Source organism: Oryza glaberrima, unplaced genomic scaffold (genome assembly GCF_000147395.1).
Source record: "Oryza glaberrima unplaced genomic scaffold, OglaRS2 ChrUN-Ctg58, whole genome shotgun sequence".
In the NCBI taxonomy this organism is placed as follows: Eukaryota; Viridiplantae; Streptophyta; class Magnoliopsida; order Poales; family Poaceae; genus Oryza; species Oryza glaberrima.
In genome coordinates, this window is record NW_026267063.1 from 20,148 (window position 1) to 34,861 (window position 14,714).

General features: G+C 41.9%; 2 protein-coding genes and 2 non-coding genes across 4 annotated transcripts; 3 read left to right on the plus strand and 1 right to left on the minus strand.

Moving 5' to 3' along the window:
* Positions 1–5,169: 5,169 nt before the first annotated feature.
* Positions 5,170–5,243, minus strand: TRNAN-GUU (transfer RNA asparagine (anticodon GUU)). The gene has a single exon. It is a non-coding gene; the product is annotated as a tRNA-Asn (tRNA).
* A 1,108-nt stretch (positions 5,244–6,351) lies between these two features.
* On the plus strand, positions 6,352–8,920 carry LOC127759724 (cysteine-rich and transmembrane domain-containing protein WIH2-like). Its single transcript, XM_052284011.1, has 3 exons — positions 6,352–6,541; positions 6,819–7,074; positions 8,669–8,920. Exons 1-3 carry the CDS (start codon positions 6,367–6,369, stop codon positions 8,724–8,726), a joined length of 489 nt encoding a protein of 162 aa, XP_052139971.1. The 5' UTR covers positions 6,352–6,366; the 3' UTR covers positions 8,727–8,920.
* Positions 8,921–9,259: 339 nt separating this feature from the next.
* Positions 9,260–9,333, plus strand: TRNAV-AAC (transfer RNA valine (anticodon AAC)). The gene has a single exon. It is a non-coding gene; the product is annotated as a tRNA-Val (tRNA).
* Positions 9,334–9,528: 195 nt separating this feature from the next.
* Positions 9,529–12,860, plus strand: LOC127759723 (uncharacterized). The gene is made up of 6 exons (XM_052284010.1): positions 9,529–9,692; positions 10,230–10,323; positions 10,415–10,446; positions 11,062–11,303; positions 11,985–12,221; positions 12,315–12,860. Exons 2-6 carry the CDS (start codon positions 10,271–10,273, stop codon positions 12,321–12,323), a joined length of 573 nt encoding a protein of 190 aa, XP_052139970.1. The 5' UTR covers positions 9,529–9,692; positions 10,230–10,270; the 3' UTR covers positions 12,324–12,860.
* Positions 12,861–14,714: the final 1,854 nt, after the last annotated feature.

Here is a 14,714-nt window from a genome sequence, read left to right on the forward strand (position 1 = left end):
CCCGCCTCCGCTACCGCTCCCTCGACGACGACGGCGAGGCGGTCAGCTCATCGTCGCCGGCGGTGATGGTCATCGTCGGGAAGGAGCCGGTGCTCTCCGTCGAGCAGCTCGTGCTCGACACCTACCCGTTCCTGCTGCTGCTGGAGACGGCGGTGAGAAAGAAGGAGAGCAAGGCGGCGCTCACGCATTATCATCATGATGATTATGTTCGTCAGATGTTTTGATCAGTTCTTTCTTTTTTTTCTTCTTCTTTTGTTACCCCCTTAATTAATCATATGCATGGTGATGACTATATCTTCTTACAAAGAATTCCTTGTTTGATTGATTTGCTGTCCGGTTCTTTGCTGCACTGGGCGGCGGCGATTGTCGCGTGCGCGGCCGGCGGGAGCGCGTGGGCCGGCACGCTGCACGCATGGAGGCGATGCAACTGGCGACGGTCATCACGTGTGGCCGGCGATAACGGCAAGCATGGCGGCGGCGGTGGTAGTCTCGCGTGCGGCCGGCGACGTCGAGACTCGTTGGGAGAAGGGCCGGAGAATAATGGACGACGAGGGCTGGACTGAGGAGAAGGAGAACGTGACGCGGCCGACGGGTCGGGCTCCCGGCGGAAGGGGTCGGGCACCTCGAGGGAGAGGAGAACGCGAGGCAGTCGGCGCGGATGGGCGGCTCCGGCTGTGTCGGCGGAAGCAGCGACGATGCCGGCGGCGACAGCGAGGCACCAGGCATTGGGAGATGAGAGGGGAGAGAGAGTGAAGAGAGGGAGATGGGGAGAGAGGGAAGAGGGGGCTGAGAATGACATGTGGGGCCCCACCATTTTTTATTAATTTATGTGTGAAACTGACATGTGGGTCCCACGAGGTTTGTTTTTTTTCGGAGTCAAATTCCGATGTAAACGTCACGTCAATGCCACATCAGATGAAGACCAAGTCAAACTAGCCACATAGGTGCCACGTTAGCCAAAACCGCCGTCAAAACCGTCGAGGGACCTCATCTGCACTGGTTTTGATAGTTGAGGGACCCGTTATATCTGGTTTTCCGGTTGAAGGATGAAAATCGGATTCGTTGACGGACCTCGGATGAACTTATTCCCCGGATTAACGGCCCTGGAGCCCAGTTAAGAAGATTACGAACAGCCCAGGTCTTCATAATAAGAAGAGAAATTATAAAAAGTATAAAGAAAATAAAGAAAAATACAAACACAAACGGCCCAGCGAAAGGTCCGCACGGAAATGCTTTGGGAAAAGAAAGAAAAGATTAGATTCCAATGACTGAACAAGATCTAGCAGTGGCAGCGACAAGGGATTATGGGCTTGACTAAAAGGATGAGGGAATGATCAATTGAGGTCACTGGTGACATCCAAATCTCATTTTTGAAAAAAAATTCCCCTGTTTTTGCCAAAGCAAAATAATGGGAAGAAATTTCGTTTATAAAAGTTTGGGACTCTGTAGCTTCCAGTCTCCTCAAAATACCTACAAATTTCACTCACTTTTAGAAAGCCAAGATCTCGGCTTCTATTTTGATTACTTTTACAAAATATAAGGAAAATTAAGTATACTTTTTTGGGTGAATAGCTAATTTAATCTCTCAAGTTTCACCGAAGTCTCAATTTGGTTCTTCAGGTTTTATTTTGTCCACATATATCCTCTAAGTATTTGTTTTAGCTTAAAATCATCCTTGGGCTCACTTAATAGTTAATATGCCATATGGCTATTTCTAGTCAACAATTCTGTTAGAAAATGCCTCTTTTGCCCGTAATTTGTATGCAACTATACACTAGAAAAGTGAAAACCAAGATGAATAAACAACATTTTCTTCCCTTTATTTTAACATGTGCATATGAAACTTAGCCTAATGGCTATCGTATACACTTGCAAGTACATAATTTATTTTTGTTTTACATAAATTGCTATCCATTATCTATAAAAAGAATTCATTGCACACAATTTTTTCTCTTATATATGTGAATGAGGGAGTATAATTGTCATTTATCAAGAGAGTTGTTGGTTATGTGAGTTCAAGGATATGTTTGAATTAAAATAAAAACATGAAAGATTAATATGGACAGATTGGAACATCAAGGACTAAACCGAGCCTCGCATGAAACTTAGAGGATCACTTTGGCTATTCACCCTACTTTTTTCAAAAATGTCGACATGTAATCACCCTTCCTTGCCATTTGAAATTTGAAAACACAACTATCCACATACGTTGCTCCTGTTATGGAATATTATCTCCCTGGAGATAATATCCTTTCTTGTATTACAATCTAAACCGGAATATAGATAAGATCTATTTCCTCCTAAGACCTCTATATATACATCTAAGGTTGATTTGTACTCCAGATAAGATTTATAATGAAAAGAGAGCTCCACCCTACATATGTGGTCATTGTCTACTTCTACAATGTTTTTTGAGGGCAAAGGGAAGGGCACGGATGTTCTATATCATCTCACACATCTACTGCTATAGGAGCTGAGGGACAGGAAACGGATCCGGTGATCCGCTAATGAACGCGTTGATTTACAACAACTCCAACATTTCGAATCAAAGGTGGGGGTAGCTTAGCAATGGTAGCATGATGGGCCGCAGGAAATGGCGGGAAAGATAACGAGGAACATATCCTGCGCCCTTTCCGATAATGGAAAAAAAGAGACCGAAATGGGCTTGCAGGATCGGATCGGATAGCAGATCGGTCGGTGGTCAGCTCATCCAATCCAATTTCTCTTTAATTCTGCAACTGCGATCGCTTTCAGTGTCAACTTTTGCAGGGTATAAATCGGGCAACGCACGGAGATCTTGCCAGCCCAAATCAGGAAAGTTTCTCAGCGAGCTAGCAGCTATAGCTTAGCTGGAGATCGATCGAGAGGTAGAAGAAGAAGAAGAGAGGCCTCGCATGGCGATGAGAGCTCGCATCTGGTAGCCAAGGATGACTTGCCTGTGTCTCTGCTCATGTGCAGTAGAAGAAGATGCATTTCTAGCTGCTTTCTGCACATGTGATCTCATAGGCAGTCTCCTTGGCTAGCCTGAGTGGCTCTCATCCTTCATGCCTGGCTCATCTCTTCTTAATGATCTCTTATTAGTCACAGATCCTGTAGAGATTAGTTGATGTTTGATGCTTGTCACTTCAGTGCCACACATAAACATAGCGGCCGTGATCACTGATCAGTCCAGCCTGACAGAATTCAGAGAGCATGACAACTTCTGACAAACCGCGCGAGATTAACCAACAAACGTATCCAGGGAGAATATCTGAATTGCATTGCACTTTGCATGATCGGGACATTCTCGTTAATTTCATAATTAAAATTCAGATGCTCTCTCTGTACGTAACTACGTATAATACTAATATACTTTGCTGAATTGCTTTGGTTCTTACTTGATGTGTGCAGGCAGGCAAGATCAAGACTCTAATTTAAATTCAAGCATAAAGCATAAATTAAAAACACTGCAGTTTAAAAAAACTTTGAGTTTAAATTCAAGCAGCGGATATAAACTTCAGATACAAGAATCTTTGATTTTATTCAAGCATTGCACTAAGATTTTTTTAAAAAGCTAATTTAAATTCAAGCATAAAGCATAAATTTCTTAAAAAACTAATTTTAATTCAAGCATAAAGCATAATTTTTTTTTTAAAAAAATATAATTTACATTCAAGCATGAATTTGATTTTATTCAAACATTGCACTACAGATTTTTTTTTTAAAAAAATAATTTAAATTCAAGCATAAATTAAAAAAAATAAAATCTGATTTAAATTCAAGCATAAATTTGATTTTATTCAAGCATTGCACTACAGATTTTTTTTTTAAAAAAATATTTTAAAGTCAAGCATAAATTAAAAAACAAATGCACTAGAAGGAGGGCTTGAACATTAAAAAACTCTAATTTAAATTCAAGCATAAATTTGATTTTATTCAAGCATTGCACTACAGATTTTTTTAAAAAAAATATTTTAAAGTCAAGCATAAATTAAAAAACAAATGCGCTAGAAGGAGGGCTTGAACATTAAAAAACTCTGATTTAAATTCAAGCATAAATTTGATTTTATTCAAGCATTGCACTACAGATTTTTTTTAAAAAAATTATTTTAAAGTCAAGCATAAATTAAAAAACAAATGCGCTAGAAGGAGGGCTTGAACATTAAAAAACAAATGCGCTAGAAGGAGGGCTTAGCCCTCCCATAAATCAAAAAACAAATGCGCTAGAAGGAGGGCTTAGCCCTCCCATAAATCATTAAAAAACAAATGCGCTAGAAGGAGGGCTTGAACCTAAGCCCTCCCATAAATCAAAAAACAAATCATTAAAAAACAAATGCGCTAGAAGGAGGGCTTAGCCCTCCCATAAATCAAAAAACGCTAGAAGGAGGGCTTGAACCTAAGCCCTCCCATAAATCAAAAAACAAATTATTAAAAAACAAATGCGCTAGAAGGAGGGCTTAGCCCTCCCATAAATCAAAAAGGGCTTGAACCTAAGCCCTCCCATAAATCAAAAAACAAATTATTAAAAAACAAAAAACAAATCATTAAAAAACAAATGCGCTAGAAGGAGGGCTTAGCCCTCCCATAAATCAAAAAACGCTAGAAGGAGGGCTTGAACCTAAGCCCTCCCATAAATCAAAAAACAAATTATTAAAAAACAAATGCGCTAGAAGGAGGGCTTAGCCCTCCCATAAATCAAAAAGGGCTTGAACCTAAGCCCTCCCATAAATCAAAAAACAAATTATTAAAAAACATAAATCAAAAAACAAATTATTAAACCTAAGCCCTCCCATAAATCAAAAAACAAATTATTAAAAAACAAATGCGCTAGAAGGAGGGCTTAGCCCTCCCATAAATCAAAAAGGGCTTGAACCTAAGCCCTCCCATAAATCAAAAAACAAATTATTAAAAAACATAAATCAAAAAACAAATTATTAAAAAAATAAATCAAAAAGGGCTTGAACCTAAGCCCTCCCATAAATCAAAAAACAAATTATTAAAAAACAAATGCGCTAGAAGGAGGGCTTGAACCATAAATCAAAAAGGGCTTGAACCTAAGCCCTCCCATAAATCAAAAAACAAATTATTAAAAAACATAAATCAAAAAACAAATTATTAAAAAAATAAATCAAAAAGGGCTTGAACCTAAGCCCTCCCATAAATCAAAAAACAAATTATTAAAAACAAATGCGCTAGAAGGAGGGCTTGAACCTCCGACCTTGTGGTTAACAGCCACACGCTCTAACCAACTGAGCTATTCCAGCTTTTGTCCTTTAAACCACATCGGCCCCTTTTCTCCTCTGGTTTCTTCATATTGGGCCAGACATGGGCGCACGCGTACGCATGGGCTCCTTTCTCGCTGAAATAAGTTCGCTTTATATCCCTCATCTTGACGTCGAGTTTGAATTACTTCCTTAACCATAATGCCAGATATAATGTATCCGTTAACTTACAAAACCGTATTAACCAAGTTCTTAGGGTAATATTATATCTAGTTTGGCTGACATGGTGAGCTGAATTAGTGTGGGACCACACGGGTCTAACATGCCAGCGACCGGTTCTTTCTTCCTCCTCTCTTCCTCTCTCTCTCCCCATCTCTAGAGCGACGACCAACGGAGAGAAGGGCGGTGCGTGGTGAGCATCGGCATAATCCTGCAGTGCGATGTGGCCAGCGACACACTTGCCGAGCAGCAACGCGTCCTCCCACTCCCGCGCAAGCAATCACTCCAGCCCGACGTAGGTGGAGGTGTTAACCTGGTTTTCCTTGGCGGAGTGTCGCTTCCTCAAGTAGAAGGCGTTCTCGGTGAAGCAACGGCTACGGATGTGAACGTAGGACTTGGCCTCGCGTCGCACGTCGCTGTTGCCCTCGATGCAGCCACCCGACACCTTATTGTGTTTCTTCTCGTAGCCGACACAAGATTTTTGATGGGTTATATACGGTCCCTCCGTTTCACAATGCAAGACTTTCTAGCATTATCCATATTCATATAGATATTAATAAATCTAAATATATATATGTCTAATATATATAGACATATAGATATTAATGAATCTAATATATATGAATGTGGATAATGCTAGAAAGTCTTGCATTGTGAAACGGAGGAAGTATTGTCCACATTCATATATATTAGACATATATATATATATTTAGATTCATTAATATCTATATGAATATAGATAATGCTAGAAAGTCTTATATTGTGAAATGGAAGAAGTGTCGTACTATTGTGGTTCAAGGATGGTTTTTAAACTCGCACTCAAGTGATTGAGGGATCTTTGGTGAACTTATTCCTTTCTCGCTGCCCCGAGCGGAGCAGCCCACTTGTTGGGCCTCCACCACCGCCGGTCCGGCCCAACCATCCCGGAATACTCGTTGACATCGCGATGCGTCGTCGTCGTATAATACTACAGATACGAATCCGCTCGCCGGAGTCCACGGGGAGATCGGAGCCTGCAAGGCAAGCAACCGCAGCCGCCGACGACGACGACGTTGACGGCGACGAGGAGACGATGAGCTACCAGAAAGTGCCGCCTCCTCAGGACGGCTACCCTCCTCCAGGCAATTCCCCCCTTCCCTCCTCCCCCGGATCCATCCCTCGCCGGACCGGGATAATCACACTGCGGCGGCGGCAGGGGCTTTCTTGATCTCAGCCTCCCCCTGTTCAGGATCCCCATTCTGTTCTGGGTTGATTTGGATGCGTGTCCGAAATCTGAATCTGTGACGGCGCAGCATCGGGTGTCGCCGAATTCGTGCCCGATTATCTGATCGATTTTTAGGGTCGTTCTTCCGTGATTTCTCTGATCGATTCTTGGGCTGTTTGTTTCTGTGGATGCAGGGTACTCGCAGCCATACCCGCCGCCACCGTCCGGCGGGCAGTACCCACCTACGCAGTACTACCCGCCGCCGAACCAGCCTCCTCCGGGGTACCAGGGCTACTTCAGCGAGGGGCAGCAGCCGCCATACTACTACCCGCCCCCGCATGATCCCCACCACCACCATGGTCACCACCACCACCACGAGGACCATCACCACCACGGCCACCACCACCATGGCCACCACGATGACTGCTGCCTTGGCTTCCTCAGAGGATGGTAATTCAAAGCTTGACTCCTTTTCATTTCTTGCCAATTTCGTGTGAATACTTTATACTTTCGGTGCTCGTATGCGTTGTTAATCATGGATGCTCTATTGCTCTGTGAACTACAAGTTCATTGTGTGTTGCTGTCTTTGGTAAATTTGTTTCACAGAATCAAATTTCTAAAAAAAAAATGTTTCAAAGAATGAAGATCTGGAACAAATGTAAAACATAGACTTAGCTCAGCAATCTGATTATGAATAGACTTATATTAAAAAAAAACTTAAATGAATGACTGATTTTACGATATCGGCTGGTACCTCCTTGATGACCATGTAAAATCTCCAAACAACAACATCTCTACCATGGTATATCCATTATAGAATTATATATTGCTTGTGCATCTTTGGATAGTTAATACTTTAAACATCGGAATCAATTAAAATTTCTCCTCAAAGATAACTTTTCGATGAAAACTGTGCAATATAAATAAAATCATGCTAGCTCAGCTGTACTGTACTTTGATGAAGTGTTAATTATAGGCCAAAAGAATATTCAGTATATGGTGTCATGGGCAGGATCACAAGATTAATAAATTGCTTTCTTGAGTACTGAGGTTCTGCACCATAAAAAATGTATTGCTGAATGCTGAGCTGATTGGATCACATATGATCTGAAATACTTCTTGTATGTCCTTCGAAGTTGTACATACTCCTTCATGATGCAGACAATAGTTGACCTTGGACTGTGACAATTTCATGAAGCTGGTTTATTTTTATCTTCCGTCTCTATCTCTATTTTTTTAAGAGGGATATTCATCCATCTAACCCTCCAACTAGATAAAAACCGCCTTCCAAAACCCACCTCAGAAGAATCACCGTGACTTCCCACTGAACAGGATAACTCTTCTCCATGTCCTCTCTTGCATTGGTGGAGCTTGCAGGTTGTTGCAAAGGGCTATCTAATAAACATGCTTAGATAACTTGAGAAGAGAAGGCCAATTAGTATTTACATTGATTCCATTGATTAATCTACATGGTAAAACTAATCACTTATTTAGCAACTTGCCATGGCCAAGCTTGGCCCTAAAAAGGCTCTGCCCTGCTCTCCCGGTATGGTGAATATTTTTGTATGATTATAGGAATAATAATGTATACATGAAACATACAATTAGCTAATACTCCCTCCGTCCCAAAAGGTAGCTTTTGCCATATGACATGTAAAAGGTAGCTTTTGCCACTAAACTATATGGACTACCACTATTATCCCTTAGCCCTATTATAGTCTGGGCCTACACCTCACCCATCCCAAGAAGACAAACAGGTCATACATGTTCCGTCATATATTCTGCGACGGTGGGAGTATTCATTTTGTATCAATCACTTCCGCGCACCAAAAGATGCCATTTGTAAGGTTCCAGAATTCGTTTTTGATATACATGTGTAGTTTTCTTTTAACCAAATGTACCTGTTTAAGTTGATACTTTTTTATGTTTGATAAAGGGTTTTAACAGAATGATAATTAATAGATGAGGCATTTTATATTGAGAAGACTGCTGTGAGTAGGGTTCCTAGCTTAAAATTGCTTAATCTCTGTTTTCTTTTTATTAGGTTGGCCATTCTTTGCTGCTGCTGCGTGCTGGAGGAATGTTGCTGCTGCTGCTGCTGATGGCCTGAATGCTTTGAAGCTCCTTGTTATCAACTATTCTTGAATGGAAAATTTTAAGTGTGAATTTGATTTTCTGTGATTGATGGACAGTACGTAGTGTGCATCTTGTTATTATTTGTCAATAAGTGGACTCTGTTATCTGTATATGCCCCGCTCAAATATGAAAGGTGTTCAGTTTGTTTCAGAGTCAATAAGCTGATTGTGCTATTCTGTCTGTCCATGTCCCGAACTAGAACGTAATCCCCCATCCCAAAAGGAAAAAAAAAAGGCTATCGGAAGTTTTCTCAGTAGTAGTGGATTGCTGAGATAGTGTACAGTTTGTCTAAAGAATTTGGGGATGGTTTTAGTTCTAAACTTTTGTGCTATTCGAGAATCAAAATAAACCCATGATCAGATTAAGGATGTTCATTACAAATTGACAAACACTGATTTTAAAACGAAAAAATTTAGAAAAAAATATATTTTTGTAGGAAGTTTTTAGACAAAACTCAGCATATGACAAAATTTATGTTTTTTAATTCACAATCAGCAATGGTTTCGTGGTGTAGTTGGTTATCACGTCAGTCTAACACACTGAAGGTCTCCGGTTCGAGTCCGGGCGAAGCCATATTTTTATTTTTTACTCTCATGGACCGTCCATTTTAAGCCCAGTAGCTTTTAAAAAAATCATGGGCCGGCCGGCCGTCCTACTGAAAGCCCAGTATCGTATGTTGCGTGGTTCACCGGTGACCTACTCGGCCCACGGGTTGATATAAGCCGGCCCAACCCAAAAAACTCTTACTTCTGTTGGCTCCCGAAGCATCTGGAGAATTGGAAGACTGGAAGGCCGACCTGCCGCTGCCGGAAAACCCCGCCTCCCCGCGCCGCCGCTTCGATCTCCGGCTCCCCTCCGCCACTTCCCTTGCCTCCCCCACCTCGGGTCGGCCAGTTCCTCCTCGCAGTTGACGAGCTACCTCCGGATCGAGGGTGCGATCCTCTACTCTCTTTTTTTTGTTCTACTTTCGCGAGCTGATGAAACTCGAGATGAATCCGCGTATACGGCACTCTTTTACGTTTTTGGAGAAAATTTCACCCGATTTGATTGGGTTAGCGATTCTCCGTGGGGTTTTGAGCGCAACTAGGGCTTGGGGTTGGGGGGACAGTTCAGGGAGATGCACAGCCCCTAGAATTTTAAGTTAGGTGCAATGGTTAGGTCATGTTTTCTGAATTTAGATTTTCGTGACGTTTTTAATGTGAGCCGATGATAGTTGTATGTTTGAGAGCTTTTCTGATTGTTTGATGGGGAATTAGAGGAGAGATGCTAAATAGAAGAGGGGCTGCGATTATATTGTTTTATTCAAAATTTGGATTGTTTGATGCAATGAATTGCCTGCCTGTTAATTTATGAAAGATAGAAAATGCTAGGGGATGAGCAGAACGAAAGTGCTCCACTGTACTGCTGCGATTTATAGTGTTCATGCATTTGGATGTTCCTAGCTGACACAGACAAACTTTGAATTGCAGAGAGGTGTTCTCATTTGTTTGGACTTGGAAACTCTGGGAAAATGTTCAAGAATACATTTCAGTCTGGGTTTCTATCAATTCTTTACAGCCTTGGGTATGCAGTGCGGTGATCTACTCGCATTTTTTATATCATACATTTTCTGAACTGTTGGATATCTCATGCTTTACTGTTGTCATTTGGTCAGGACCAAACCTTTGCAGATATGGGATAAGGAAGGTGCATTATTGTTTATACTTGGATTCTCCTTAACTTCAGTCTTTTACTCATGCTATACTGTAGACAGAGCATTGTCTGATATTCAGGACTTATCTGTCACGATCTAAAGATATCTGCTTCTGATTGTTGCCAGAGCCAGATCTGCACATGGGCAATTCCCTTGACTCTATATTTGGTTTGTGACATATGCATTGAATATGTGTTGTATAATCTACAGAGCCAGTTTAACTGTTTAACTAAATCTGAGTTGCTTGCCCCCCCCCCCCCCCCCCCCTCCTCTTTTATTGAACCTTGTTCAGAAACGAAAATGTGTTTCCATTATCACATTTGGGACTACTGTTGACCCTTTCTCAAAACCATTCACGTGCATAGCTTAACTTCACATGGTCTCTGTGGGAATTTTAGTAGGGGTAGTTATTGATACACTGTTTATTTATCCAAGTAAGGGTGGAAAACATAAACTAAGTGTGCTTCAGCTGTAGTCTATGCCACCAAAATTGATTATTAAAAGCTTTACTATAATCTTGTTTGTCAAACATGCTGATCTGGTTATTTACCTTTCAGTGAAGAATTCTATTCTATGTTTACTTGTTTAACGCCTTGTCTATTATGCAGTTGTAGATGGGCACATCAAAAGGCCTCAGGATGAGGATATCCAGTCTAATGTACTTGAAATTATTGGAACAAATGTGCAATCGACTTACATTACCTGCCCGGCTGATCCTGCTGCTACTCTCGGAATTAAACTTCCATTTCTTGCTTTAATCGTGAAGAATCTTAAGAAGTACTTCACATTTGAGATCCAAGTTTTGGACGATAAGAATGTCCGCCGCCGATTTAGAGCATCAAATTTTCAAGTATGTATAATCTGGAATTCATTTTTCTCTGTAGGCATTGCGTATCTACAAGCACTGAAAGTCTAAAACTTTCATCATGTTGTTCTGCTTCATAACTTGAAAGTATGAAATGCTTTTGTTCAAATTTGTTAATTGTCCTCTCATGGTATTTAAAAGAGCTTAGTGAGACGTAGGTTGACTAGAAGTGATACTTTACCTGCAACATTCTAGTTCAGACTTGAAGTTAATGTTTTATACTCTGTTTATTCATTTGAACAGTGGAATTCATATTAGAAGAGTTGTTTATTTAACCACTCGGAAATAAGAAAAATAATACATTTTCTAGATTTGAATTTGTCAGGCTCATACTGAGATAGATATCAGTTTCTTGCTTCGCCCAGTCAGCAATCAGCACATGAGTCTCATGAACATGTGTCATGCTTGCATTGTTTTTCACTAGTCTTATGATGTGGTTGTAGTCTTGTACGCAATTTGCCATGTTTCAGTTCCCATTTTTATATTTTTGTACCGCATCAGGTGCAATAGCATATGTAATGTTTGACATGGCCTTCTTATTAAAGGTAGTTTTATGGCATCTTTTGTTTCTGCGCTTCTTGGAATTTGAAAGGTCTAAAGTTGGGTTTCTACTTTTTTGTTTCTACATGTAATGCATATTGACTTGTAACCGTTACTATTTTCCAGTCTGTCACTAGAGTGAAGCCATATATATGCACAATGCCATTGAAGCTAGAAGACGGCTGGAACAACATTCAGTTGAATCTCTCTGATCTGACAAAAAGAGCCTATGGCACAAATTATGTTGAGACACTCCGAGTGCAAGTTCACGCGAATTGCAGACTTCGTAGAATTTACTTTGCCGACCGCCTCTACTCAGAGGAGGAGCTGCCACCTGAGTTCAAGCTCTACCTTCCTATTCAGGTGAGAACACCATACCTTCTCTACTCTGTTATGAAACATTTGCTTGTTTCTGATCCATCTGTTCTAAGTTGTAACCTTTTATTTGAACTTCAGAAAGCATAGACCTTGGAGCAATCATGGAGACGGGTTCTTGATCACGAAAGTAGCCAGCCCCAGGAGATACCACTGCGCGCCCTCGTGATGACTCGTTTAACGCGAAGCTATTCACGCGCAAGCCTGCACGAAACCTCAGGGATCTTCCTGGTTGTTTGATAATTGTAGGAGAGTAGTTAGTCGTAGCCTGAATGAGTTGCCGGGGTACCCACTGACCCTCATCTAATGCACTGTTACTCGGTGTTGCATCCTCCCCTACAACTGTACCGGATGGTCCAACTCCCATGTTTGCAAACCCAGTAGCACCTACCGTTGTGTTTGGCCATTCAATTTGCAGCGCTTTTGCCATAGTATGTGACCACTTGTGCGGGCTCGTTTTGGATGGGCATATGTCATTGTCAGGCCGGCGCGGGCGCCATAAAATCTTACTCCATGCATGCACATCCCTGCTCTCTCTTCTTCAGCATATGGTGTTGGCAATGGTGTCTGAGGATTGTTTGGACATGGCCTCGAATTCTGCCCCCCCCCCCCCCCCCCCTTCCTTTTTTTTTCTTCACTGCTATCAACAGCATCTCACCTGGGCAATAAGTTTTGTTTTGTTCTAGTACTAAGGCCATGTTTGGAGAACTTAAAATTCTAAGAAGTGACCGGTGAGAATCTAGAGAAGTTTCCAAACTTTTGGATTCTAGTTTATTTTTTGGATTCTATTACTACAGCTTCCTACAATCTAAGTAAAATTCTGAATTGCGAGAGGAAGCTTCGTAATTGGAGATTATAAGAGAAGCTATAGCTGTCAGAAGCTCTAGACCTAACACTGATGGGCGTTGCTCCCGTTGTTTCGTCTATGGATGCCGGGTTGACGGAGAAATGGAAGGCCGGAACAGTGGAGTTTTTTCTTTTTTTCACTCTGCGTCGTCGGCGTCGTGGTAGTAATCGTTAGGTGAGGCGCGCGGCGGCGGCGGGGACCAAGGCGCGCGGGCGGCGGTGGTGGATGCCAGGGCGCCGCGCTGCGCGGACCACGCGGCCGCGGCGTACGGGGGCGGCAGCGCGGGTGTGGGCGTGGGGCGGTTTGGATGATTTGGCGTTGTGGGCGGTAGTTACGCGCGAGGCGGGTGGGGCGGGAGAGGGCGAGTTGTGTGGGCCGTGGGTCCGGATGAATAGAATAAATTGGTGTGGTGGGCCATCTCGGCTAGGCCGGCCCACACGCATGCAGATGGACCATGCGGTGCGAGATCCTTCTTCGTTCGTGGCTATCCCGTGTTCGTGTTTGCTTGCCGGTCTCCTCTCAGGCACCGTCTTCCGACAAGCTTTCAGGCGATCGTAGGAGAAATTTCCGCGACTTCACTGGTGGCATGTACTGGTACGCGTTCATTTACAACGTGGTACTGCATGAATGCGCCTGATGCAAAACGTCTCCTAATTTATTTGTATAGCTCTATACATGTTTGAGACGGGAAAGAAGGAGAGTAAGAAGATATGGGGAACGAAATGAGAGCATATAATTACTTGAGTATTAATTTTTATAAATTTTAAAATATAGATTAATAAACTTTTTAAAGAAAATTTCTTATTATTTTTTATAAAAAAATTATACCATTTAATAATTTTGTACGTGCAGAACAAATTAAATAAATGCTTATATAGTTACACTTGAAATGTTTTCAATAAAAAAGCAATTCCTTTGGGGACACAAGTTTCATCACCGACTTGCTCCGCCTACTATGGTGACGACACGTACTCACTAGCTAGAATAAGCACCCCTTGACATACAAAACCAAAACAAACATCTATATTCCTGTTTAGTTCGCGAAAAGAAAATTTTTGAATGTCACATCGAACATTTGACCAGATATCGGAGGGGGTTTTTGGTTACGAATAAAAAAACTAATTTCATAACTCGCCTGAAAACTGCGAGACAAATCTTTTAAGCCTAATTAATCTATCATCAGCACATATGGGTTACTGTAGCACTTATGGTTAATCATGGACTAATTAGGCTCAAAAGATTCGTCTCGCGATTTCCCCCCTAACTGTGCAATTAGTTTTAGAATTAATCTATGTTTTATGCTTCCATGTATGTGCTCAAAGATTCGGTGTGATGTTTTTGAGAAAAAAAAATTAGGAAGTAAACCGGACCTAACCCCATCTAGGCATCTACAGAACTCTCCACCAAAACCCCCAGCCGTGTCAACGTGTCGCGGCACCAATTAATCTTGGCTCCCAACCCCACATGTGCATCCCTGCTCCAAATTAAATCCCCCAGAACTTTTCCAAAAGCAATTGCCCATTTATCGCGTCATTCCTGATCATTGCCACGTACAGTGCAATGCAATCGATCGATCGAGATCGAATTCGATCGGAATGTCACATCTCACGTACGTACGCTAGCTCACGCTGCCA

What these genes read in the sequence shown, in the direction of transcription:
- LOC127759724 (XM_052284011.1), top strand. Translation starts at nt 6,367, where the DNA reads ATGCGTCGTCGTCGTATAATACTACAGATACGAATCCGCTCGCCGGAG. An exon ending in GGACGGCTACCCTCCTCCAG is followed by an intron (nt 6,542 to 6,818) that starts GCAATTCCCCCC and finishes CTGTGGATGCAG; the next exon opens with GGTACTCGCAGCCATACCCG. An exon ending in CTTGGCTTCCTCAGAGGATG is followed by an intron (nt 7,075 to 8,668) that starts GTAATTCAAAGC and finishes TCTTTTTATTAG; the next exon opens with GTTGGCCATTCTTTGCTGCT.
- LOC127759723 (XM_052284010.1), top strand. Translation starts at nt 10,271, where the DNA reads ATGTTCAAGAATACATTTCAGTCTGGGTTTCTATCAATTCTTTACAGC. An exon ending in TCAATTCTTTACAGCCTTGG is followed by an intron (nt 10,324 to 10,414) that starts GTATGCAGTGCG and finishes TCATTTGGTCAG; the next exon opens with GACCAAACCTTTGCAGATAT. An exon ending in GCAGATATGGGATAAGGAAG is followed by an intron (nt 10,447 to 11,061) that starts GTGCATTATTGT and finishes TCTATTATGCAG; the next exon opens with TTGTAGATGGGCACATCAAA.